Source organism: Loxodonta africana, chromosome 6 (assembly GCF_030014295.1).
Source record: "Loxodonta africana isolate mLoxAfr1 chromosome 6, mLoxAfr1.hap2, whole genome shotgun sequence".
Lineage (NCBI taxonomy): Eukaryota > Metazoa > Chordata > Mammalia > Proboscidea > Elephantidae > Loxodonta > Loxodonta africana.
The window spans coordinates 55,574,111-55,601,387 of record NC_087347.1 but is presented as its reverse complement, the minus strand read 5'-3'; the positions used below and the strand labels follow the sequence as shown (position 1 = coordinate 55,601,387).

General features: G+C 40.4%; 1 protein-coding gene across 4 annotated transcripts in view; it reads right to left on the bottom strand.

The window, feature by feature from the left end:
- Nucleotides 1–9,619: 9,619 nt before the first annotated feature.
- Nucleotides 9,620–27,277, bottom strand: part of STAT4 (signal transducer and activator of transcription 4) — a 96,924-nt gene continuing 79,266 nt past the window's right edge. Inside the window, exons 15-24 of one of the 4 annotated variants that reach the window (XM_003406163.4) lie at nucleotides 26,444–26,527; nucleotides 22,071–22,169; nucleotides 19,412–19,547; nucleotides 17,736–17,785; nucleotides 17,394–17,488; nucleotides 16,973–17,109; nucleotides 16,241–16,432; nucleotides 14,760–14,826; nucleotides 14,264–14,372; nucleotides 9,623–12,771 (exon numbers count right to left, since the gene is read on the bottom strand). In XM_003406163.4, the coding sequence (XP_003406211.1) occupies nucleotides 12,745–12,771; nucleotides 14,264–14,372; nucleotides 14,760–14,826; nucleotides 16,241–16,432; nucleotides 16,973–17,109; nucleotides 17,394–17,488; nucleotides 17,736–17,785; nucleotides 19,412–19,547; nucleotides 22,071–22,169; nucleotides 26,444–26,527 (996 nt within the window). In that variant the 3' untranslated portion in view covers nucleotides 9,623–12,744. Of the gene's footprint in view, nucleotides 12,772–14,263; nucleotides 14,373–14,759; nucleotides 14,827–16,240; nucleotides 16,433–16,972; nucleotides 17,110–17,393; nucleotides 17,489–17,735; nucleotides 17,786–19,411; nucleotides 19,548–22,070; nucleotides 22,170–26,443; nucleotides 26,528–27,277 lie in introns of those variants that run through there. The other 3 variants (XM_064286883.1, XM_023542682.2, XM_064286884.1) reach the window with 3 other exon arrangements.

The following is a 27,277-nucleotide window of genomic DNA, read 5'->3' as shown; positions in this document are numbered from 1 at the left end:
TCAGCCTCCTTTGTTCCTCTGTCATTGACTGTACAAGCCCTCCTCGCTTCAGAACTGAATGCCATGATACATACACTCCAACTAGACTACCTTCTTCTTGTCTCTTTCTTCTTCACTGTATATGCTGAATCAAATTCCCTAGAATGTTGCTTTAATAAAGTCATTCCTTTCTCAAAAACTCTTAAGAAATCCCTACCATGTTTATGATAAACACAAGCTTTGCCTGCTAGTGCCATTACCTAACTAAACCCATCTATCCCTTCCTCTGCCCCCACACTTTTAATTTTCCCATTTCTACCCCTTTGCATATACTATTCCCCCAAATAACAAATCCTGCCCCTTACTCTCTTATCAAAGTCTTACCCAGCCCAAATATGTTCTCCTTCCTGAAGCATCTCACCCTGTGGTGGTCAGTCTGGTCGCTATGTAAGTGTCTACTTGGGACCCTGGTGGTGTAGTGGTTAAGAGCTACAGCTGTTAACAGGAAGGTCAGCAGTTTGAATCCACCAGGTGCTCCTTGGACACTCTATGGGGTAGTTCTGCTCTGTCCTATTGGGTCACTATGAGTTGGAATCGACTTGACAGCAGTGGGTTCTCTGAAGTGTCTATTTATTTTTACAAGAACCATAGCAAGTCATGTGGCCAAGACCAGAGGCAGTGCACATGAAGGTATAAACTCCCCCCCCGCAAAAAAATCATTGCAGTCGAGCTGATTCTGACTCATAGTGACCCTACAGCACAGAGTAGAACTGCCCTGTTGCATTGCCAAGGCTGCAAACCTTTACGGAAGCTGACTGCCACATCTCTCTCTGCAGCTCACCTGGTGGATTCAAACTGCCAACCTTTTCATTAGTAGCCTAGCCCTTAACCACTTCTCCAGCAGGGCTCCTATGCAGAGGTATACTCTACCCAAAGTGAACCATGGCAACGGGTATAGAAGGAAAGAAAAAAACTGAAAATACAACCGAGTACAAACGGTATTAGCTAGTTTTTTTTTTTTTTTTTAAGATTTATATCTTTTGCAAATTTAATATTGTTGTATATGAACAGATGTGACGTATGCCCCGTCTGGTCAGAGGCTTTTACTATTCTGTGCAATTGACTTGTCCTTGTGTGATCCTTCCCTGCACCAAGATATGGCATGCCTCAGGTAGCCGCTGCTTCCTCCACCTGGGTCCAGGAACCAGAGATGTGTGGAACAGACTCCAACCTGCCGCCTGGAGCAGTACTGCAGCAGCCCACCCACAGACCCTTGAGTGAGAAATGTTTGTTGTTGTCGTAAGTCACTGAGATAAACCAAACCAAACCAAACCCGTTGCTGTCAAGTTAATTCCGATTCATAGCAACCCTATAAAAGGACAGAGTAAAACTGCCTCATCGGGTTTCCAAGGAGCACCTGCTGGATTCGAACTACTGACCTTTTGGTTAGCAGCCGTAGCCTTTAACTACTGAGATAAGGAGGTTGTTTATTGCCACTGAAATAGCTGACTAATTCATAGATGGCAGAATCTAAATTCCAAGTTTTTTTAAACAGGCTAGAATGCTGCTGGAAACCCTGGTGGTGTAGTGGTTAAGTGCTGTGGCTACTAACCAAAAAGTTGGCAGTTCGAATCCACCAGGCGCTCCTTGGAAACTCTGTCCCATAGGGTCGCTATGAGTTGGAATTGACTTGACAGCAACAGTTTATTCAACGGTTTAGAATGCTGATGGGCCAAAACCAGTTGGATAAAATTCAACACAATAAATATAAAGGCCTGGAGTTAGATTAAAAGGTCCCTGGGTGGAGCAAATGGTTTGTGCTTATCTCCTAACCTAAAGGTTATCAGTTTGAACCCACCCAAGTGGCTCAGCAGAAGAAAGGCTTGGTGATCTGCTTCTGTGAAGATTACAGCCAAGAAAACCCTATGGAGCAATTCTACTCTGTAACAAACACATGGAGTAGCCATCAGTAGAAATCGACTCGATGGCAATGGGATTTTTTTTTTTTGGGTTGAATCAGTTCAGGACTGGCAAGTGACTTACTGTGACCAATATTATGCAGCAGACATGATACTGTGTCATTCGAGCATAGGCCTCAAGAGATGTTAACATGCTCTGGTATGTGTCGGAATGCTGCCCAGCTTTCGTGAGTACAAGCCAAGCTAGCGTGTTGGAGAGACTACCCAGACCTCAGCTGAGTCACTGCAGTCATCTGAAAGCTCTGGCCTCAGACATGTGAGAGAGTGTGGGTGAGCTCAGATGGGCCTGACCCAGATGAACAGAACTGCCAGCCTGCTCTAGACTCAAAAAAAAAAAAAAAAAAATTTACAAGCAATAGTAAATGATTGTTGCTTTAAGCCACTGAGTAGGGTAGTTTGGTGTGTTATATAGCAGTAGATTACTGATACAGATTTTATGGGAGAACGCAAAGATTTTACTACTGAATTCTAAAGCACAATTGCTTCAATACAGCAGCTACAAGTCTGATGAACAAATCTGTAGTTACATATTTAGAGACTTTCCCTAACCCCCAGCTACCATATTGTGCTTTAGCCATATGTTTCTAATGCTGGTAGTAATGTTGGTAACCTAAATATCTAATAGCAGGAATTTGCGTAAATGCCAGTCAATACCTCTTCATCCCTTCTCCTTTTCGAATGTTAGCTCTACCATGCAACCCTGAGAATGTCACTAAACCAGTGTAAACCAAATTTGTTAATCTGTGATATGATATAAATAGAGGACTTCTAAAATTTCTTCCAGTTCTTAGGATTTGGATTTTGTATAGCCACTTCCTTGTCTTGGTGTATATATTTTCTTTCCAGTTAAGAAGGACTGAAGTCGTAGGAGACTTCATACATAGCAACTTATTAAAATGCAGAGGTATAGAATTGTAGGACGTACATGACCGGATATCGAGGAAAGCTATGAGTATTTTCAGGAAAATGGCCACGTGCAACCAAGCCATATTCTTTTCATTAAATGAAAATGGGCACATTGATCAGAATTTTATTGACGATTATAACGTAGAAAACACAATCACTTTTAAAGACGTTTTTACGATATTCTCTGACTTATAGAAATCTACTATAAGGAAATCACCAGATATGGGGGAAACATGCACAAGGATGTTCATTGCAGCTTTATTTATAACGGCAAAAATCACAACGAACCTATTTTTCCAAGAGACAGACTGAAGCATAATTTATATCATTGAATGTCAAAGTTATGCTTTCAAAAACTAATTACATTGCAAAATACGTATAAAATTAAGTGAAAATGCAGGATAGAAAACATGGACAGTATTATCCTAATATTGAAAGAATATACTGAAATATACGTAAAAGGAGACACACACCTAAGCAGAGAGGGGAAGTGAGAGGAAAAACTCTACATGTTAACAGTGTTTGCTTCTGGGGGTGGATTATAACAGTCTATAATTTTTGTCCAAGCTGTCTATAATGAACAATATTACATTCGAAGTGCACAATAACTACAACGAAAAACAACTCATGAACACATTTGGAAGTCCTGTGCTTTCGGGGCCAGGGAGGGCACCCCCAGGCATTCCTAGATTAGGGCGCACTCAGAGGTCCTGGTTACGCGGTTGCAGTTTGAAAATTTTCTAAAACACGCGATGGGCGCGTGGCGGGAGGGACGCGACTGCTCAGAAGAGCCGTTTCACGTGCTTTCGGGGAAATGGCCCGGGAGCGAGAAGGAGCAGGACTGAGAGGAAATCGAAAAGCGAAAGTGAGACACGGAGAGAGCAGTACGCAGGCGCGGGGCCGGGGACTTCCAGGCTTGTTGCCCAGGCCCCGCGTCATCCCCCCTCCTCCCTGCCTAGTCACACGCTCCCGGGACTGGCTGAGGTCTGTCCCGCGTCCTTCCTGCCAGTCCACGCGGTCCGGGGTGCGAGAGTGTTAGCTCCGGACCAAATGAAAGGCAGAGGCGGCCCTGGGGTTGCCTGTTAGCTTTTACGGGAGAGTGGGAAGCATTTTTTATTGCTTAAGGTTCTGGAAACCTTACCTATGCCGGTTCTACCTTTTCTTTGTTCTCTTGGCCTGGAAATGTCTCTCTTTCTTCACTCTGTCTACACAGGCTCACACGCGCTAACTCAGACCTTGGTCTTTTAAGCTGTGACTCTCACTTGGGCTTGGGGTGTCTGCCCTTCAACCAGAGATGCGCGGGTGTGGGATTGGCTGTTGCTGACCTTTTGCTAGATCTTCGAGGGGGCTTTTCTCTTTGCCCTAGGGTCTTCACGCTCCCCGTCTTCCCATTATCTTGATTATACCAGAGGTTATGTGGGAGAAACAAAATGGAAGAGTGTAGCTTAGTCACTAGGTAGTGATTTTGAAAGTTTAGTAAACCCGAGACAAATAGTTCTGCTTCTGCATGCTATCTGTGTGACTTCACAAATGGTTCTGGGAGGCAAGGGACTCCATTCCTTTGGGCTCCATTCCACGAGTTCTACCTACTTAGGGTGAACTAGGTCGCTATAAGTCGGAATCGACACGAGGGCAACGGATTTGGTTTTATTAGGCACCAACCTAGGGACTCCTGTGCCAGTGGACAGATCTTTATGGATCATGCCCTTAGCCTGTTTTGAGCGTAGGGGCCAACCTTCCATGGCTGCACCCAAGCACAGCCTCCTAAGTGCACTTTACATAAATCCCACAGTGCAAAAGGGAGAGAACAGGACTGGTTACATAATTTGGAGGGCCCACTGCAAAATGCAAATGTGGGTAGTCTTGTTCAAAAGCTGCTAAGAATTTTAAGACAGCAACAGTGAAGCATTAAACCAAGTGCAGAGCCCTTCTGGGTATGGGGCCAGGTTTCTCACCCATGAAGTTGGTACTGAGTTGGAAATTTAGGGGCATTTCTTCCATAGACACTCTGTTAAATGTTTACTGAAAACTTGGGTATATAATGAAGAAGCTCTAAAACACCACTCCCAGCTTAAAAGCATCCACTGGCTTAGTGTCAGTTCTCATCCAGGCGTGCTATGAGAAAATTAAGCCCAATGCCCCAAGGTATCTAAGTATGAAATTAATTACCTTCTCTACTATATATCTAGAGTTCTCCTTGGGAAAATGGAGGAAATAGTCAAAACAAATCACTTTGTTGTGGTCGGGTGAAGAGCCCTGACTGAGAAAGGCAATGCCTGGTAAAGTGGTCCTCAAAAATATTTTTTGAATGATTAAATAAATGAACATCACTAACCAACACTGGGATCAGGAGTCACAGGTTAATTCAACCATTCAGATTTCAGCACAGATCCCAGACCTATTGAACCAGAATTGACGTGGAGAATAAGAACATGTGTACTCTGAAAAACTTCTTTAGAGTATTTTAATGACAGCATCACTTCTCTGCACTCCTTCCAATTTCTCCACCCTCTCTATCCTTGTCTGGGTGACCACTAGGGTTCATTCCATCTGCAGCAATCTGCGAAGTGTCTAAATGAATGACTGAAAGCATAATGTAAGAGACTGTTGCATAGGACTTTTGCCAGAGCAGTAGTAGCAATGGCCATGAGTTCAAGGGGCATTAAGGGAAATTTCAGGAACACTCGCTTCATCTGTGAGTGGGCAGATGTCCGGGATGTTAGGCACACATGAGATAATATCTAAATCAAAGGGAAGGTAGAATGAGCTACTAAGAAAACAGTATAATTCTAGAGCATTTCTATAGATTGGAAGTTAGAGTGAGGAGGTAAAGCAGAGGACAAGTTCTATGTTGTGTGACATAGAACATGTATGCAAGCTTGTTTTGGTTCATTGGGATGAAGTGTAATAAGAGTGACTGTCCTATGATTTTAGAGTTTGAATGTCTTATACAGGGAATTCTAGCTTAACCTTGTAGGCCAATCAAGGAACAAAGGAAGGGAAGGAACAAACTACTTTCCTCTGTGTTCAAACACAAAATCCTTAAAAAATATTGTGCTAGATTCTAGGGATAAAATTGTGAACAAGACCATCTCGGTCCCTGTACATACAGAGCTTGCTTAGAGCCTAATGAGGACGACAGATGATACGCATTTACAGCAAAGGCTGTAAGCATTGCGCCAGAGGGTCTAGAGGATGCTATGGGGTATGAGGCCACCTGACCCATGTGCAAGCTTGCATATGTGTGTGTGTGTGTTGGCAGAAAAGCTTTTCCAGAGCCTGAAGATGTGTGAAAGTTATCCAGGTTGGGGTGAGGGGGAGGGTAGATAGGATGGGGTTGAAGAAATGAGAGGCTACAGCAGAGGGTGGTGAGAGACAGCATGGGCCAACAAAGAAACTGAAAGTAGTTCAGTCTTGTGTATGTTTTGAAGGATGAGACACTGTTGGAGAGAACTGATGAAATGAGTTGAGGAGTAAAGAACAGACTAAATAACATATGACTTTGGAGAGATCTTTTGAGGATTATGGCCTGCGATGGTTAAGGTTGTGTGTCAACTTGGCTGGGCCATGATTCTCAGTGGTTTGGCAGTTATGATGTAGTTTGGCTTTTTAATGATATAATCATATCCATAATGAGATTGCACAATTGTGAGGATGGTACAGGACCAGGCAGTGTTTTGTTCTGTTGTACATAGGGTCGCTATGAGTCAGAACCAACTCAATGGCACCTAACAACAACAAGGAGATCTGATATAATGTGATCACCTCCATCATGGAATCTATTGGGAGTATCCAACCAGTTGAAAGAGAGTTTCTTTGGAGTCGTGGCCTTGGTGAACTTTCTGGCAAGGCTCAGGGGCTTTTGCTTGCTCTGGACTCTGCAGCTGGCTCCTTTTCATCTGACCTCTGGTTTTGGGGACTTGAGCTAGCAGTTTACCTCTACAACCGTGTGAGCCATCTCCTTTATATAAATCTCTCTCTATATATATTTATATGCTGCACTGGTTTTGCTTCTCTAGATAACCCAGTCTAAGACATGGCCTTTTTCTAGAACTGGGATTCTTAACTCTTTTTTGTGTGCCATGGACCCCTTTGGCAGTCCATGATGAAGCCTATGGACTCCTTCTCAGAATAATGTTTTCAGTTTAGTAAAATAAAATCCATAATATTAGAAATGAAACCAATAACACTGACATAGAAATCAAAATATTAAAACCAACAGTGATGTACTAATCTTCATTATTGTGCTTCATTATGTTATTATGCCATTAAATAACAAAGTCAAGCAGTGGGTCTGATTAATGTAATTTCAAAGATGAACTGAGTATAAGCAATATTTTGAGATAACGGCCACAACTTTAATGTAATATAAATGTACGGTTTGGGTTGTGATTTGTTGCCTTTATTTGTAATTGAAGGAGATTCTAAATTTCAGTTAGAAGTTAACAGAAAGAAAACTAATTTTTGCCATTTGTAGTTGGTTGAACTGTGGCCCCCAAAAGATATGTCCACCTGGAACCTCAGAATGTGGACTTATTTGGAATAAAGGTTTTTGCAGATGTAATTAAGGCAAGGATATCGAGATGAAGTCATTCTGGATCAGGATGGACCCTAAATCCAATGATGGGTGATCTTATAACAGACAGAGGAGAAAACACAGAGACACAGGAAAGACCAGGTGAACAGCCATGTGAAGACAGAGGCAGAGATTGGAGTCATGCTATCATAGCCATGGAATGCCTGGAGTCACCAGAAGCTAGAAGAGACAAGGAAGGATTCCCCCCCGAGCCTTCAGAGGGAGTGTTGCCCTACTGATACCTTGATTTCAGACTTGATATCTCCAGAACTCTGAGAGAATAAATTTCTGTTGTTTTAAGCCACCAAGTTTGTGGTAGTTTGTTACAGTAACACTAAAAAAAATCACTAGGTAACTAATATACTTACTGAATTCTTACTCTGTGGCCTCTTCTTCTATTATAGGAAGCAAACTACAGATATCCCTGTATTTTTCTACCCCCAAATAATGATGGCTTCATATTACATATGAAATCTTGGTGTTCTGCTACCAGGTACTATATTGACAAGCCTTTAAAATGTCTACTGAATAGGTAAAAGTCCATGCTACTTTTAATAAATTCTAGAAGAAAAAGCTCTTGCAACTTTTTTTCTATATATATGTATCTAAATTGAATTGTTTCATAGTACTTTCTGGTTAGAAATTACATCTTAAGAAACAAGCCTACATGAGCCATGACCTCATCTATCCTGAGACCAGAAGTACTAAATAGTGCCCGGCTACAACCACTGATCGATCTGACCAGGGTCATAGTAAATAATCCTGGATAGAAAGGGAAAAAAACATGGAACAGAAATCAAATCCTTATCTAAAAAACAACAACAAAAAAAGTCAGACAAACTGGAACAGTAGAGAACAGAAGACTCGCTGACACTATCACCCTGAGAAACTCTTTAAACCTAGAACATAGCCTACCTCCTGAGATCACCTTTTAGTGAAATAGCAGAGTGGCACACAAAATAAAAAAACATTACCTGTAAGATCAGAGTTCTACTTAAAAACCATCTGTATGAGACGAAAAGGTCAACAGTCACTCAAAAGCAAGATGAGAAGATAAGGGGGCAGGGAAACTAGAGTACTGGAAATGGAACAAACAGAACACAGACAAAGAGAATGTTAACACATTGTGATAAACGTCACTGAACGATTTCTGTGGAAATTTTCAAATGGGAACCTAGCTTGCTGTGTAAACTTTCATCAAAAAATCAAAAAAATATTTTAAAAAAATGTTGAATTGGCAAATATTTTGTTATAGATATTTTTTTACCACAACAAAATAATTTTTTAAAAAAGAAATTACCTCTTCAGAGATAAAACTGTAATAATCATGCCCAGGTTTAAAATTATTTCCTCCAATTCTGTTGCCAGTTGATACGTTTGTCTCAGGCAAATTTCAGAAAACTGTGTGTGGAGACAAGTATGGACTGAGAGTATCCATCACGAGTTATCCATGAGGTCCATCAAACAGACACCTTTGTCCTAAGAGAACTGTCAGGAGCTTGCAAAGGAGCAAGGGAGCTGGCCTTGGGACAGATGGAGAGTTTGTCTCCACAGGAAACATCTAGGATTCAGTTGGGCACCTGTGGGCGGGCATCAAGGAGGATATGGACAGACTGACTCTAAGGGAGAAGGCAGAATGTTTTAAAGGCTTCTTTTTTTTCTTTGAACTCTTCTCCATCCAACATTAGCATCTGCCTGCTTGGCTTGCCTGCGGGAAACGAAGATGGGTGGAAGAAATTAGATGAACCCTGCCATCTCTGACTCTGTAGTCAGCTCTCACCTTGGAAACAAGGCTCGACATATTCCTGCAGCTGCTCAAGCAGATGCCTCGGTAGCCAGGCTTCCTTGCCTGGCTAAGTAACTTCTCTAGGGCCTGGCAGACATGGAGAGTTCCCCAGGTCTTGAGCATTAGGGGATCCCACACCATTACTAAGGGGCATGGCCTGATACAGAGTATTCCTCAAAAATATTTTTTGAATGAATGAGTAAGTGAACATCACTGACCAACATTGGGATCAGGAATCACAGGTTAATTCAACCATTCAGGTTTCAACACTGACCCTAGACCCACTGAACCAGAATTGAGGTGGAGAATAAAGAGCAAGTGTACTCTGGAAAGCTTCCTTAGAGAATTTTAATGAGGGCCTCACCCCTCCACATGCTGCGCTGGTGGGCAGTGATACCACTAAGCAAATCGCTGGGGTGAAGGAAGGTCCAATAAAGACCTGCGTTACCATCCAATACACTGTTCCCCCCTCCTTCATCACCAGAGAAAACTGAAGGGATGACACTTGTCAGCCTAAACCCTTTCCCTAGGCTCAGATTGGATTCATGGGACCATAGACTATTAGAGCTGGAAAGGACCATCAATCAAACCCATTGCCACTGAGTCAATTCCAACTCATAGTGACCCTATAGAACAGAGTAGAACTGCCCTCATAGGGTTTCTAAGGAGTAGCTGGTAGATTTGAACTGCTGACCTTCTGGTTAGCAGCTGAGCTCTTAACCACTGTACCACCAGGCCTCCGGAAAGGACCATAAACCAAACCAAATCCATTGCTGTTGAGTCAATTCTGACTCACAGTGACCCTATAGGACAAAGTAGAAGTGCCCCAAGTTCCAGGGAGCACCTGGTGGATTCAAACTGCCGATCTTTTGGTTAGCAGCCATAACTCTTAACCACTACGCCACCAGGGTTTCCACAAAGGACCATAGAGTTCACCTATTCCAATCTCTTCTAGAGATGAAAAGTAAGTGGCTCAGGGATGAAATTGCTCACCCAAGGCCAGAGTTGTTATTCCCTTCTCAGTTCTTATTTCTATGAGATTTTTACTCACGAGGGTAGTGCAAATTGTTAAGCAGTTGACTGCTAATTGAAAAATTGGTGATTGAAACATACCCAGAGGTGCCTCTGAGGAATGGCCTGGCAACCTGCTTCCAAAAGGAACAGCCTTGAAAACCCTGTGGAACACATTTCTACTCTGCAACACATGGGGTCACCATGAGTTGGAATCAACTTGAAAACACCTGGTGTCATGGATTGAATTATGTCCCCCCAAAAAAGATTGATGAGAAGGCCAACAGAGAGAGAAGGACTACCCCTGGAGCTGACACCCTGAGTTTGGACTTTTAGCTTACTTCAGTGTGAGGAAATAAATTTCTCTTTGTTAAAGCCATCCACTTGTGGTATTTCTGTTATAGCAGCACTAGATGACTAAGACAGAATTTGGTACCAGGAGTGGGGTGGTGCTTTAACAGATACCTAAAATGTGGAAGCAATTTTGAAACTGTGAATGGAGACAGAAGCAGCAGTGGCAGAGAACCAGCAGCAGCAGAACCAAGAGACCAGCACCAGACAGTTCTGGAGCTGACCCACGGGGCAAGAGAGCTGAGCGCCTGTGCACAGGAGCCTTCCTGGTGGAGCAGGTGTGTCTAGGCACTTATTGGTGGAGCTACAGAGCTTTGGAACACTTGTCCCAGCAGGGCAGGTGCAGGTGTGAGGCCCGAGGAGCTGAGAGGCCAAGAAACCAGGAAGCAGAAGCTGAAGAGACTTGGAACACAAGAAGCCAAGCTGCCTCAGTCTCAAAAGGTATAGCCATGACCTCAGGGATTTCACAGGGTGGATCCATGGCTTCTAGTGTTTCCAAGGGTGGAGTTGCCAGTTAGATGGACCAGTAGAATGGTGTGCCTAAAGCCAAGGGAGCAGAGTTGCTGTCTCAGTTGGCCTGGAAGGCAGAGCTGAAGCCCAGGCCCCTCCGCTTAGAATCTGGAGAGTGTGGCCAATACCTAGAGTTTGGAGGGCTGGGCCATCGTGTAAATTGTCTCATAGAACAGAGGATTATTTTCAAAGCCTTGAGGGCTAATGTAATGTGTTCTGCTGACTTGCTTGGTGCCTGTTAACACTTCTTTTCCTCCAGTTTTTCCCATTTTTAATGGAAATGTCTAGCTTATGCCTGTTCTGCCATTATACCTTTGGAAGCAGGTATCTTGTACTCTAGATTTCACAGGTGAAGAGGAATTTTTGAATTTTCGACTTGGAGTTAAGACTTTTGCTATGATATGATGGGATGAATATGTTTTGCCTGTTGCAAGGATGTGATTTTTTGGGGGCCAAAGGGTGGAATGTCATGGATTGAATTATGTCCCCCTCAAAAATGTGTGTATCAACTTGGTTAGGCCATGATTCCCAGTAGTCTGTGGTTGTCCGCCATTTTGTGATTGTAATTTTATGTTAAAGAGGATTAGGGTGGAATTGTAACACCACCCTTACCCAGGCAGCATCCCTGATCCAAAGTAAAGGGAGCTTCGCTGGGGTGTGGCCTGTACCACCTTTTATCTCACAATAGACAAAAGGGAAGCAAGCAGAGAGTGGGGGACCTCATGCTACCAAGAGAGTAGCACTGGAAGCAGAGCATGTCCTTTGAACTGTGGGTTCCTACATGCAGGAGCTCCTATTCCAGGGAAATATTGATGAGAAGGACCTTCCTCTGGAGATGCCAAAGAGAGAAAGCCTTCCTCTGGAAGGCTGATGCCCTGAATTTGGACTTCTAACCATCCACTTGTGGTATTTGGGTTATAGCAGCACTAGATGACTAAGACACCTGCTTTGGTTTTGGTCTCCTTTCAGTTTCCCCTACACACCACCAAGGGGTACTCTGGATACCTCCTTCTATTAGGAGAGGCATCCCTGGTGATGGCACCAGCAGCTCTGAGCCCTGTAGTGTTTCATTGGGACAGTGTTGACATGGCAATCAGGAGGCTTCATAATTCACCCCTGGAAGCTTTGTGATTTGCTGCTGTTGCTGCCCTATCATTACTTCCATCTTGGATCTAACATGATGACTCATACCTGCCAGAACTCAGGACATTGGCTTATTTGGGTGTTTCCTTAGGCTTTCCTGCTGGTTGAGTAATGAAGGTATGGCTTTGCTATTTTTAACCTATCCTAAAATCTTAACACATACCTCCTAGAATCAAATTCATACGTAACACCTAAGAAACCCAATCAGAAATGAAACAGACACATACAAAGGAGTCTCCTGTGAATAGTTATATTGATATTAACACTGGTTTCTTAAAGTGATCTTATCTCACAAGTTTATCTGAAGCTTTGGTATTTGGCATTTCAATCATGACACTCCCAAATGGGGGTGCTTTGTCAGTGACAGGAGAGCTTCAGGCTTCAACCATTTCCTGGAAACCCGGTATTTACAAAGCTGAAGAAACATGATTTGGTTGTTGGTAAAGATCAGTCTTTAAACTTTTTCATTGGCTTCCTTCTTTTGAGTGTCAGAGTTTATTCTGTCATTCAGCAGAATATGGAGACTTCATCTAAAATTGAAAAATGAAAATAATCTTTGAAGAAACTATAATTTTGCAGTTGGGTAAACATCCTTTTTTCTAATAAACAATCCAGAGTCTTTCACCAAGTAATGACTAGGTATTCACAAAAGTAACTGGGGTCAGTCAGTCTAAAATAAAAGACATCTTTCAAGTACATGGAAGCTGTTTTAAGAAAAAAAGCCTATTCATCCTACCAAAAACATAATGAGGAAATCAGTGCAAAATGTTAACAAAAGTTCAGTTAGACATAAATAGCGTAGTGATTTAGGAGCCCTGGTGGTACAGTGGTTAAGATCTCAGGCTGCTAACCAAAGGGTCAGCAGTTCACTCCCTGGAAACCTAGGAGGCAGTTCTACTCTATGAGCTGGAATTGATTCCACAGCAACAGGATTTTTGTTTGTTTGTTTTAACATTGGAATATAGGCACCCTGGTGGAGCAGTGGTTAAGTGCTCCGCTACTAACCAAAAGTTCAGCAGTTCAAACCCACCAGGGGAAAGATGTGGCAGTCTGCTTCCATAGATTTATAGCCTTGGAAACCCTATGGGGCAGTTCTACTCTGTCCTATAGGGTCACTATGAGTCCGAAATGACTCCATGGCAGTGGGTTTGGTTTTTTGGGGTATAACATTGGAATAAACTATCAAAGGAGAGTATGAATTTTCCATCCTTGGAAATCTTCAAGAAAAGGACTAAAACACACTTGGCAAATCTCTTGGAGCTCAGAGTCCCTCCTGGATACTATTATTCTGATGTATGTTCAAGTATGAGTCATCCTCATGCAAACTGGGGGTTTGAACCTCTTGACAGTATTGGGAATAAGAACAAATATGATGCATCCTAAATAAGATTATTGCATTCGAGATTATGACCCAGTTCTCAGAAGAGTATTATTATGCTGCTATTGACTGCTATTCATTTACTACTTGAAGAGGCTCCAGGGATTAACACTGCAAGCAGCAATTAATCAAGAAAATGAATGTTTTGGTGCTTGAACTGCTAAAATAAATATTAAACTGTTGTGTGCCATTGAGTCGATTCTGACTCATAGTGACCCTATAGAACAGAGTAGAACTGCCCCATAGAGTTTCCAAGGAGCAGCTGGTGGATTCCAACTGCCGACCTTTTTGGTTAGCAGTCTGAGCTCTTAACCATGTGTTGTCTGCTAACGTGGACAGCTTAGTGAAGAGTGGTCAGTGGAAGAGGTAGGCTTAAAGCGTTTTGAGTCAATATAGGAATATTTGTCCTTTTGACTGGAAAGAAGTTGAAACAGTTCAAGCAGGTGAAGGGATCTGCTTTCAATGCTTGTAATATCAGCAGTACAAAGGACTTCACGGATACCCCTTGCGTTATGCTCATGAATTTGTTCCAAGAAATCTGCTTTCCTATGCTCAGGCAGAACTTTGCCCTCTTCAATTCACACACCACCTTTGCTTCATTGGAAATGCCCTTGAGCAGCAATGGAGAAAAAAGGGGAACGTACTGCAGTTTCGATTGTTGAGGGACTCAGGTTTTCTCTCAGCACTGCATAAACACTTGGAGACATGGGAAGAAGATCTGATGGAGAATGTGGCTCAGTTGAATCACTTCGGCTTAAAGAGATAACAAGGTACATTTTTGAAAAGAATTTAAAATTTATAGCTCACAGTGACTTACTGTCTCAGAAACTCATTTCTAGGGCTTCATTTATTTGTGACACTGAGATGCCTAATTCATCATTTGATATCAGAGCATTCAACCTGCTTTGTAATATGTGGCATATACAAGGGCAACCTTATCATACTAGTTGTAATACACTGTGGAAAGTGTGCCCCTGAAGACTAGCTTTAAGTATTAAAAGAAATGGGAGGTTGAGCATTAAAAATGCTTTATTCTCAGTTATATATTTCCTGCTCTACCCTCAAATTTCCTATAGGAAAGGTTTCTTTTCTTTTGTAAATTTAATAATAAACATTTTATATGTGACTAAGATGACTCACATTGTCGAGATGGGGATAAAAACAGAAGGAACATAACCTTTGTCTCCCCTTTCTGTTGGTCTGGAAACTGGAAAAGAAAGACAGATTGTTGGGAAAAATATTATCAACATTATGGACAAAGTTAGAAAAAAAAGTCTAGAAAAATAAAAGCAATGCTAAAAGAGAGATAATACAGTTTAGTGACTCGTAAACATTTTTAGTTGAATAGATGCAACTGTCTCCTAGATGAGCATAAAATATGAAAGAAGAGAAAAGCAAATTCCTTGGCAGGCCTACCCTAACTTCTTCACATTGCAAATGTCTCTAAAAAGTGTGAGAAAAATTGAGGATCAATTATATTACTTGTCTTCTATGTTCCAATTCAAGTTTGATTATAAGGACTGATTTATTCAGGTATTGGGGGTATTTATAGTAACTGAGTTCTTATTAAAACTGACATCAATCAATCTTGTGATTACACAAATTTTTTGAAGCGCAGATATCAAATAGTGTTGCTAAAAGTACCACTGTAGTAGTAATGGTCTACAAACCTCACCTTGGGAACATTCCCTACAGTTTTCTATTGCACCATGTTGAACTGGTCCTTGGTCCAATTATCCAACTGTAATTTATTACATTAGCATTTGTTATTTCATTTAATCAGAGGTAGAGGGTCATTTAGAAGTTACAGTTATCCTTTGTTTTGTTTTTGTTTCAGGGTGAATGAAGTAGAGTGTCACTCACCATCTGTGAGTGACGACTGTAGGATGTTCTACAAAATGGTACTCGTAGATTTAGTTGCTATGGATGTAGATATTTATGGATTGTATCTACTTTTCATTAAAGAAACAGAATGGTGGACTTATATTAAAATTCTAGAGCTAATTTCATGAACCTCCTTTTGTGTATTTAGTAAATATTTACTGAATGCTTCTTTTGGCTAGGCACTGCTCTAGGCCCCAAGGATATAGCCAGGAAAGACAGGCACATCAGTACTTTGTACTGATAGGCTAGGAGCAGGGAATGAAGGACAGACTCCATGCTTCCTCCCCAGCAAATGAGCAATATTCTCTTAGTTGTGAAACTATAGTAAGGTAAATACAAAACTTATAAATCCTGAGCTTCCTTTGCAAAAATAAAGACTTGCCTTACTTTTAAAAGCTTTCTAATCATTGTAAAATCGGTGCCACTCCTGTCTTACAAAGGAGAAAACTGAAGGTCTCCAAGTGGCTGGAAAAGGCCCTATAGCCGTTGTGAAGTCTGGTTGCAGCTGCTGGCTACTGCTCTGCTTGTGTCACACAGCCTCAGAGGCCCCCTTCCAGGAACTGCTGACATACCACTTTGTTTCTACAGCTTTGACCTCCACATGCCCTTTAGGTTTTATAAAGATCAAAGCAAACATAAGAAGAGGAAGTTCATTTACTTTGCTCTACTATTAGGTTGTTTTCCAAAATATTAAGGAAAACAAACAAACAAACAAACGTAAACAGAAAGAACCTAACCTTCACATGGCTGGGAGCTGTAGTGTTTACCAAAGGCTTTGTCTTTGGGAATGTCAGGATATAGGTACTTCAGTGGGTTTTCTGGAATGTTTTCAGCCATAATAACCTTATAGTCTCGGAGGATGTCAGCGAATGGCAGAGCAGACAACCGGCCTTTATTGTACGGTTCCACAGAGTGGAATCTCACTTCTCCTGGAAAAAACAGAAAGCAGGGAAAGATCCAAGTCCCTGTATTCTTGGTGGCCTTTCTTCCTGCCCACATTATCTTCACATCCTTGTTTAAAACAATGCCAGACCTTCTGTAGTCTGGACCAACCAAAACCATGCTCACAGCTGTTGAGCTGATGCTTACTCATAGCAACCCTACAGGACAGAGTAGAACTGCCCTATTGGGTTTCCGAGGCTGTAAATCTTTACAGAAGCAGACTGCCACATCTTTCTTCTGCAGAACGGCTGGTGGGTTCGAACTGCCGACCTTTTGGTTATCAGTGGAGTGCTTTAAATCTGTGCCACCAGGGCTCCTTGTAGTCTAGACAGCACAGACTATTCATGTGATAGAGGGCGCCCACACAGGCTGTGATAAATTTATGTGTAACTGTTTTGGGACAACTGCAGCAACTAATATTCAAACTCACTGAACACATCAACAGAACAACGTGTGGGAAAACTCAAATCCAGTAACCAAACCCAAGAATACCCAATTCTTAGGAATAAACAGTAGTGAGCATATACCACTTTCAGAATGGTCCACCCAGGTGAAAGTTATTCCTCCAAGGTGGCTTTCACTGAATCTTAATAAAAAGGTTCCGGGCATTTTGTCCTTTAGCAAGAGCCGTTCCTTCTCTTTACTAACAAAGCCCATGATATACCTAAAAATAAAATGATACACAGTTTTACCTGATTAAAGACTATAATTTATTGCATTTACATTTATTTCATTCACAAAAAAAGACTATGCTTTGATAGTTGATCAAATGGTGATGGTACTATTAATATAAATATTAAGACTCTATGAAGAATGTAAGAAACCACAACTATTTTTTTCCTATGGCACTAAACATGCTTAGAAGGAAAAAGAAAGAAATGTAAAATCCAACAACAACAGAAAAATAAGAACCTATAACTCTTATGGAAAATATAGCCTATAATTTACCCATCAATCCAAAGGGGGAGAATGTGTTTTTTAATTAGATCCAATATTGCTTCAAGCCATATCCAAAAGGTAAATGATTTGCCAGGTAAATGTTCCTATTGGAATAAAAAAGTTAGGACAATGATTATATCAGTAGTAATGTTGATATAATAATTCAAGTTCCATTATTTAGTGAAATATTTCCTTTAAGTGGGATAATACTTTAGAGTTTCTTTTTATAATTATCCTTATCCAGGAAATTCTCAAAACTCCAGATTATGATATGGAAGCTTGGAAAGGAGCACTATATTTAAAAAAAAAAAAAAGAGTATCTAAAAGAAATTCCCCTTCCCCTGTTTGTACCTTGCAGAACTTGGCCCAGGTGAGGTGACCATCACTGTAGCTACATAGGACTAAAATGAAAACAAAAGAATGAGATGTTTGTTAAACAATCAGACTCTTCAATGTTGTGCTCAATTTAGATGTTTTCTATTTTTCTCCCTTTCAAGTATTTAAGTACCTGCTTTGGGTCTGCAGAGTACTTAGTACTGTGTACAGTAAAAATGTAAGATATCCTTTTTGCTCTGAAGAAAAATATAAGATACCATTTTTGCTCTTATTATCTAGGCAAGAATCCTTTAGATGGAGGAACTAAAGATAGCTTCAGGAAGAGGATGGGTCTCTAGGACCAGACCTCCATCAATGGGTAGAATATATATTGTCAGAAGGGAGAGAGGGGGGCACTCCAGGAAGCAAGAATAATGTAGGATGAGGCACGGTGGACTTGAACATGGCTTATATAAGAGATGGTAAGAGTAACCTAATGTTGGTGAATAAATATTGCACAATTAATTTGTATAAATTATGCATTTTTTTTTATGCATAGTCAGATTAACAGGAGTCTTGACTATTAAGATGAAAAAAATTAACTACATTCCATTAGGCTTTAAGGAGCCATTAACTGTTTTGACGCAGGGCAGTGAAAGGATACCAGAGTTCCTAACTACAATTTTAAGGAAGTTATACTCATCATAAGGATAATCTGATGAAGATCTGAAAGAATGTGGTTGCTATCTATACTACCCTATTTTAAAGCTTTATTCACTGATAAATATTTATTGAATATCTACATATTGTGGTTTATAAATTAAAAAAGGACTGAAAAGGATACTTTCATTAAGTAAATTTAGTAATATTTCCAAAGCTCTGATTTCTTTAATTACTTACTGACCAAAGGGTAGATGCAAGTGGCCACCCAGAATCACATTAAGTCAAAACTTTAATCACATGATTTTATTACTGTTGCTCAAATGCCTCATTGGCCCTACTTTAACTAGAAATGCGTACTGATCCAATTTTAACTCTTTTTTGGGTGCTCAATTGTGTTTACCCCAGGCCTGTCAAAATACAGATATCTTTTAAAATTCTTTTGGAAAAAAGCTTAGACTATAGTTAGCACATGTAGTACTAATGGCTCTATTTTGCAAATGTTAGAAATCTGAGTCAAACCTGAAACTTTCTTTGTAACAATGTTCTTGCTATGCAGAATTGGGTATCACCCGGGTAGTTTTGAATTTCCATTAAATTTCCCGGACCTGGTGGGGGAATTCACTATTTTCCAGTTGGTTAATATTAATCATAATATTAATACAAAAGACCAAGTTACCACTAAAGGTTTCATGTCATATTCAGTGGAAATGACATTAGAACGCCCTAGAGACTGCTGTACGGAATGGAAAAGAGGAGGTTTTAGAATTGGGCACACCTGGGCCCGTGCCTAGGCTTTGCTATGTTCTAGCCGCAGTATGGCAAGTCACCTACCCTCTGACTCTCAGTAGAAAATGGACAGAATAATTTCTGACTTGAGGAACTTTGTGAGAATTAGAGATAATATAGGGCAAGCACTTAGCCCTGTGCAACATAGTAGGCACTCAATAAACTGTAACAGTCATTATTAATTGTGGCAATGCCATCCTGGTTCTTTAAAATACTCAGGTACCAAAAACAGGGGCAAGTCCTCCATGTCTACCAATTCTCACCTGTAAGCTTCTCTGCCAGCATATTGAGTTGATCTGAATTAAGACCACGACCAACATATGACGAAAACTGCCAGCTCATCACCTCCAGGAGCTGACTCAAAGTGGCGGATGGAGGGTTATTAAAGAAAACCAAGTTCTGCAATAGAGTTGTGAAGATGATTATACTTCTTAATCACACTAAGACTATAATTCAATACACAAGATTCCTGATCTAAACTCTTTAGGCCAACCTAAGTTCATAATACAGAACACAGTCTCATCTCTGTTGTACTTTTTAAGATTGATTTTATTTCCAAAGAATTCCTTGTTCCTTGAGACTAATTTTATACAGATTCCATCTTATCCTTGAAATAGTCATTTGAAATCTCTTTGTTTAACTTTCGCCGGAAAATTGACTATAATCAATTCATACAAGTTCTTAACACTATTCAACAAAAAGTTGGGCAGATACTCTTTTCTGAAATAGTATTAATCTTAAACAAACAAAAAACCGTATCATGTTCTTTAATTGGTTTATCATAAGTTGGCACAAGTTATAACTTGACCAGACAAAGCATCCCAAAGAGCAAGAAACAAGCAAGTCCCAGGCTAAGGAAGGTGATCCTGCAATATGAATTTATAATTAACCCCAGGCTCCTGTTTTATGGATATATGGCAGCGTTTCTTTTCTTTTTTTTTTTTTTGCTCTAGACAAGAAATGTATGATCAACTGAAAACAAGGTTGTTTGTGCCAGAAACTTAGTAATGGTGGAACAGAAGACTTGGTCCCAGTCTGCTGGAAAGCAGATAGGTGTGAAAGCCAAGAAAGGTGTTCTAAGATGATGAGATGGAAGGAGGAGAAGAATTGAGAAATCTAGATTAGTACCTGGAGAAAGTCATTACTGAGTTTGAGCTAAGCTGAGCAGCAAGAAGGGGAATTGATTCAAGAGATTTCAGAAGGTAAGAACAAAAGAGGACACAGCATCCAATAAAGAGTGGGTTTAGGAAGGGGAGGAAGGGAGAGAAAGAACTTCTAGGGAGGCAGTTTTCCTTGAACCCAAGAATTGTGTCTGGATAAATAACCAGAATGCACAGAATATAATCAAGGTCTAGGAGCTTAGGTTTCAAAACAGAATAGAGTTAAAAAGACAAAGCAGACTTAGTTATTAAAGCTGGGCTCTGTAACAAGGCTGGTGCATCTATGGCCTATATCAAGACTCCTCTTCCTGGAGCAGAGTCGAATCTGGTACCTTCAGAGACGGTCAGTGTGAAGACCTTGGTGGTTTTCTTACAGAAGGATTCTGAAGAGAGCTAAAATGCAGTACTCTGCTCTGAGACTGGAGAACAGAGGATTATCTCATTTCCTTTTTATGCCCTGGAGTTGGATGAAGAACTCTGAACAGGTGTCCCTCCTTATGGGGAATGACATTTAATCTCAAGACTATTGGTTCTTCTTTTATGTAAAGACCATGACAGTCCTCCAGTGAGTGCTGTTCTCCTGTCTGCCTGCTGAGCTCTCTGTGCAGCCCTCCACTCTGCAATTAATCTGTCTCAGATGCCGGGGCACCGGCGGATGAGAAGAAATAGCGCTGAGTCATTTTCCATGTTTCCTTGTTAAGAACGTGGATTTAGAGGGAAGAAACACTTCAAGCTGACTCATTATGGCTTGGTTCTTACTGCTGGAGAGTAAAGTAAAAGAATTCTTCTCTCTGAAGGGAGAGTTTGCTTTCAATTAAGAAGAAATGTTGTTATTTACATTTGACATATTTTCTCTAGACCTTGGTGTTTCCAGCACAACACGCTGAGGCTTTATAAGAGAGAAGCAGGGGAAGCGCACCATTTTCTGACTCATCTTTTTTGCCCTTCCCTTTTCCCTCATTAACTTTTAAGAAGATTGTTTATCCTCTGCTTGCTTGGGTCAGTGTCTCAAATAACCACCAGATGGCATGAAAACCCAGTTTGAGCCTAGGATAACCAAAACTAAACCAAGCCCAGCGCCGTTGAGTCGATTCTGACTCATAGTGACCCTATAGGACAGAGTAGAACTGCCCCATAGAGTTTCCAAGGAGCGCCTGGTGGATTTGAACTGCTGACCCTTTGGTTAGCAGCCGTAGCACTTAACCACTACGCCAACCTAGGATAGATTTGATCTATTATTAACTCTGGAAATTTGTGTTGTCAGAGTGTAGTTAGGTGAGGTTGATGAATACTCTAGTCACTTATTTGGAAACCAATTCTGTGCCTTTGTAAAGCAACCTTTACGGAGAAGCTGGGGCCAGAAATAGTGGGAAGGAGGTAAACACAGCAGTCAGATATCCAATTCTGGTGTAAGCTGCCTCTCTATAGCCCAGTAAGCAAAGCCACAGGATGGCCCTAGAACTGTCTGTGATATGCAAAGATGGGAGGTAACAAATCCTTCAGAAATAATAAATATCTGTCTATCACATAGGCTGGCCAGAACTCTCTCAGGGTCTAACTACATCAGAACATACTACTTTAACTAGCACATTAGAGGGGACTCATACAACTAAAAATATTGAAGTTCAGGAATAAAACCACCCACAAAGACATGCCAAAATTAAAAAAAAAAAAATCTCTGATGCAGATGGATTTTATTGACACAAAAACAAATGAAGTAGAATTAAAGTGGGGGTGGGGGGAATGGGAATAGAGACTCTACCTGGGAATCGTTGGTTGACACATTGTACCAAATGATGGATGCCCAAGCATTAGGTAACTGACTGACATTGGAAATCATCACCACAGGTAATGAGTTGGTCTGGTTAAAAAAAAAAAAAAAAAAAGTATAGTTATTATAGGTAGTCATACCTTACACTTGACCCTCTTCTCTAAAGGACCATCTCAAATCAGACCTACTCCTTCAATTGTAATGTACCCACTGCCCTGGTCACTAAATTGACTGTGAAGGTACCTGGAACTTTATTAAGCATGTAGGAGTCATCGTTCAGGAAAGAAAGGAGCTATGAAGAACACGAATCCTTTCAGAGTGCTCAGTCTGATTCTCCTAATTATCTTCCCCAGCATCACTTAAACATTTATGCTGTATTATATCACACACTGCCACAAATGCAACTAATTAGAAATTCAACTAACTTATCAACTATCTTCTTCAAAAGGTACATTACAAACCTAATTTTAAGTTTTCTCTGGGCTGAGTCAATATATTCAAATTATGATCTAACACCTAAATAATGTCAGCGGTACTGGAAATGGGAATTTTAATTGTAGAAGGTAGAGAGGTAAGCAATTTTGGAACACATTTGTGAGATAGTGCCCCCGATCCATTGCTGTAGAACTCAACTTAGTACTACTGGTATTATAGTTTCCTATCTTATGGAATAAACAGGCTTTTACAGACTAGCCTGGAAAACTAATCCAATTTATAGTAATCCCTTCCCAATAACAGGCCTTAGATTCTTGTGGATAGCAAAATACCCAGTTAGGGAACTTACTAGCTCATGAAAACATAGATTTAGGGAAAAGAGATGAGGAAGGAACCTATGAAAACAAAACAAAACAAAAAAACACAAACAACAACAAAAAAATGCAAACTGGGCAACAGATTATTCAATGCATATTGAATTCATAATACCAATGAGATTTTATCTTTTATAATAATTTAACCCCACCACTCCTCTGTCAGTTTGTCGTATTGTGGTGGCTTGCATGATGCTGTGATGTGAGAGGCTATGGCACTTGTATTTCAAACACTGGAAGGGTCACCCATGGTAGATAGGTTGCAGTGGAGCTTTCAGACTAAGACAGAGTAGGAAGAAGGACCTTGTGATATACTTCTGAGAAAATTGGCCAGTGAACACCTTATGAATAGCAGCGGAACATTGTCTGGTGTGGTGTGGGAAGATGAGCCTCCCAGGTTGGAAGGTACTCAAAATACAGACTGGGAAAGAGCTGCCTCCTGAAAGTAGAGTCGATCTTGATGCTGTGGATGGAGTAAAGCTTTCGGGACTTTCATTTGCTGATACGACATGACTCAAAATGCGAAGAAAAATCTGCAAACACCCATTAATAATCGGAAGGTGGAATGTACGAAGTATGGATCTAGGAAAATTGGAAGTCGTCGAAAATGAAATGGAATGCGTGAAGATCTGTATCCTAGGCATTAGTGAGCTAAAATGGACTGGTATTGGCCATTTTGAACTGGACAGTCATATGATCTACTCTTCCAGGAATGACAAATTGAAGTGAAATGGTGTAACATTCATTATCAAAAAGAACATTTCAAAATCTACCCTAAAGTACAATGCTGTTGGTGATAGCAAAATACCTATAAGCCTACAAGGAAGACCAGTTAATATAAGTATTATTCTAATTTACACACCAACCGCTAATGCCAAAGATGAAGAAATTGAAGATTTTTAACAATTTCTGCAATTTGAAATTGGTTAAACATGGAATCAAAATGCATCAATAATTACTGATGATTGGAATTTGAAAGCTGGAAACAGAGAAGAAGGATTGGTAGTTGGAAAATACGACCTGGTGACAGAAACGATGCCAGAAATTATATGACAGAATTTTGCAAGACCAACGGCTTATTCATTGTATCTTTTTCAATAACATAAATGGCAGCTATACATGTAGACCTCTCCAGATGGGATACCCAGGAATCACATCGACTACATCTGTGGAAAGAGATGATGGAGAAACTCAACGTCATTGGTCAGAACAAAGTCAGGGGTCAATTGCCAAACAGACCATCAATTGCTTATAGGCAAGTTCAAGTTGAAGCTGAAGAAAACTGAAACAAGTCTAGGAGAGCCAAAGTACAACCTCGAGTATATCCCACCTGAATTCAGAGACCATCTCAGAAGTAGATTTGACACACTGAACACTAATGACTGAAGACCAGATGACTTGTGGGATGACATCAGGGACTCCATAATGAAGAAAACAGAAGGTCATTAAAAGACAGGAAAGAAAGAGAAGGCCAAAATGAATGTTGGAAGAGACTCCGAAACTTGCTCTTGAACATAGAATAGCTGAAGTGAATGGAAAAAAATGATGAAATAAAAGAGCTGAACAGAAGATTTCAGAGGGCAGCTTGAGAAAACAAAGTATTATAATGAAATATGCAAAGACCTGGAGTTAGAAAACCAAAAGGGAAAAACATGTTCAAGCATTTCTCAAGCTGAAAGAAATGAAGAAAAAATCAAGAGTTGAAATATCTAAGGATTCTATGGGCAAGATATTGAACAACTCAGAAAGCATCAAAAGAAAATGGAAGGAATACACAGAGTCACTCTCCCAAAAAGAACTGGTTGATGTTCAACCACTTCAGGAGGCAGCATATCATTAAGAACCAATGGTACTGAAGAAAGAAGTCCAAGCTGCACTGAAGGCGTTGGTGAAAAACAAGGCTTCAGTGACTGATGGAACACCAACTGAAATGTTTCAACAAATGGATGCAATGCTGGAAGCGCTCACTCGTCCATGCCAAGAAATTTAGAAGACAGCTACCTGGCCAACTGACTGGAAGAGATCCATGTTTGTACCCATTCCAAAGAAAGGTGATCCAACAGAATGTGGAAATTATCAAACAATATCATTAATATCACAAGTAAAATTCTGCTGATGATCATTCAAAAGCAGTAGCAGCAGTACATCGACAGGGAACTGCCAGGAATTCAAGCCAGATTCAGAAGAGGACGTGGAACAAGGGATATCATTACTGATGTCAGAGGGATCTTGGCCAAAAACAGTGAATACTGGAAAGATGTTTACCTGTGTTTCATTGACTATGCAAAAGCATTCAACTGTGTGGATCATGACAAATTATGGATAATACTGCAAAGAATGGGAATTCCAGAACACTTAATTGAGCTCATGTGGAACCTGTACATAGACCAAGAGGCTATTGTTTTAACAGAACAAGGGGATACTGTGTGACTTAAAGTTAGGAAACATGTGAGTCAGGGTTGTATCATTTAACTATACTTATTCAATCTGTATCCTGAGCAAATAATCCGAGAAGCTGGACTATATGAAGAAGAACTCGTCATCAGGATTGGAGGAAGACTCATTAACAACATGTGATATGCAGATGACACAACCTGGCTTGCAGAAAGTGAAGAGGACCTGAAGTACTTACTGATGAAGATTAAAGATTACAGTCTTCAGTGTGGATTACACCTCAATGTAAAGAAAATAAAAATCCTCACAACTGGACCAAAAAGCAACATCGTGATAAATGGAGAAAAGATTGAAGTTTTTGAGGATTTCATTGTACTTGGATCCACAATCAGTGCCCGTGGAAGCAGCAGTCAAGAAATCAAAGGACGTATCGTGCTGGGCAAATCTGCCGCAGAAGACCACTTTAAAAAGTTAAAAAGCAAAGATATCACTTTAAGGACTAAGGTGCACCTGACCCAAGCCATGTTATTTTCAATCGCCTCATATGCACGTGAAAGCTAGACAACAAATAAGAAAGACCGAAGAAGGATTGATGCCTTTGAATTATGGTGTTGGTGAAGAATTTTTTATATACCATGGACCACCAGAAGAACAAACAGATCTGTCTTGGAAGAAGTATAACCAGAATGCTCCTTAGAAGGGAGGATGGTGAGCCTTCGTTTCAAGTACTTTGAATGTGCTATCAGGAGAGACCAGTCCCTGGAGAAGGACATCCTGCTTGGTAAAATAGAAGGTCAATGAAAAAGAGGAAGACCCTCAATGAGACGGATTGACACAGGGGCTACAAAGATGGGCTCAAACATGGCAACAATTGTGAGGATGGTGAGGACAGGGCAGTGTTTCATTCTGTTGTACATAGGATTGCTATGAGTCGAATCCGACCAACAGCATCTAACAACAACAAAAACAGTAATTTAACCAGAAAAGTATGTTGACTATTTAGTGAATATTTGACATGTTGCTTTTCTAAATTAAAGCAAAAATAATGACCAGGGAATGTATAAAGCCTGCGATAGTCTGAGATTTCATCTATAAACACTGCCCAATTCCCCAATGTTATTTTTTTATTGGTAAGTAGTAGATGTTCCTTGAAACACGTACTTCCAAATCTATGGTCAGGCCATAGAGGCAGATCTGTGTTTCGAAGGTTATGGAATGAAGCTCTTCAGTCACCATGTGAGAGCCCTAAAGGAGAAAGAAATGTATTGTTATCTTACAAACACATACTCATTATCTATTATGATTAGGCTTGCTTCTATAAATATTAATAAACTTTTAAATAAAAATAAATGCCCCAAAATATTCCCTCTTATTGTTTTAAAAGTTATTTAAAGTATATACATGATTGGAAAAAAATCTTCATTTCCACAAACAGAATGATTTTTATGTGTTTTAGACATAAGATAATTTCTGGCTTTTAAAATTCCAGTATATTTTTATCAGTTGAAATTTAGACAAGTCATTCTTGTTTATTTTTAACTTTTGAAAATTAACCCTTTTGATTTACCAAATTTTAATAAAAACAAGCCATATATGTGTGTTTATAATAGAAACAGGTCTTGGCGTCATAATGAATTTGTTTAAAAAGAAAGCAAGACTTTCTCCTGGTTAAACACGGTGGCTGAATATGTGCATTTTCCTCTACTCTCTCCAGAAACTCCAATAAAGTACCAGCTGGAGTTTTATTTACTTTCCCACGAAGTAAAATTGGAAGCTTGATCCCTGAGTGACCAGCGGGGGAGCGTGGAATGAGGGTAACAAGAAGAGTCCAATGTGCCTCAGAACCCAGGGGTTGGAAGCACTGAGCTCCTCTGAGGCTGGAGAGTAGAAGAGGGCTGGGTACAAGAGCATTGAGAGACAGTCAGGATAAGGGAAGGGCTACCCAGGATGCTGGTGGAAGGGAGTTTCAAAAAAACCAAGTGTACAACAGCATCA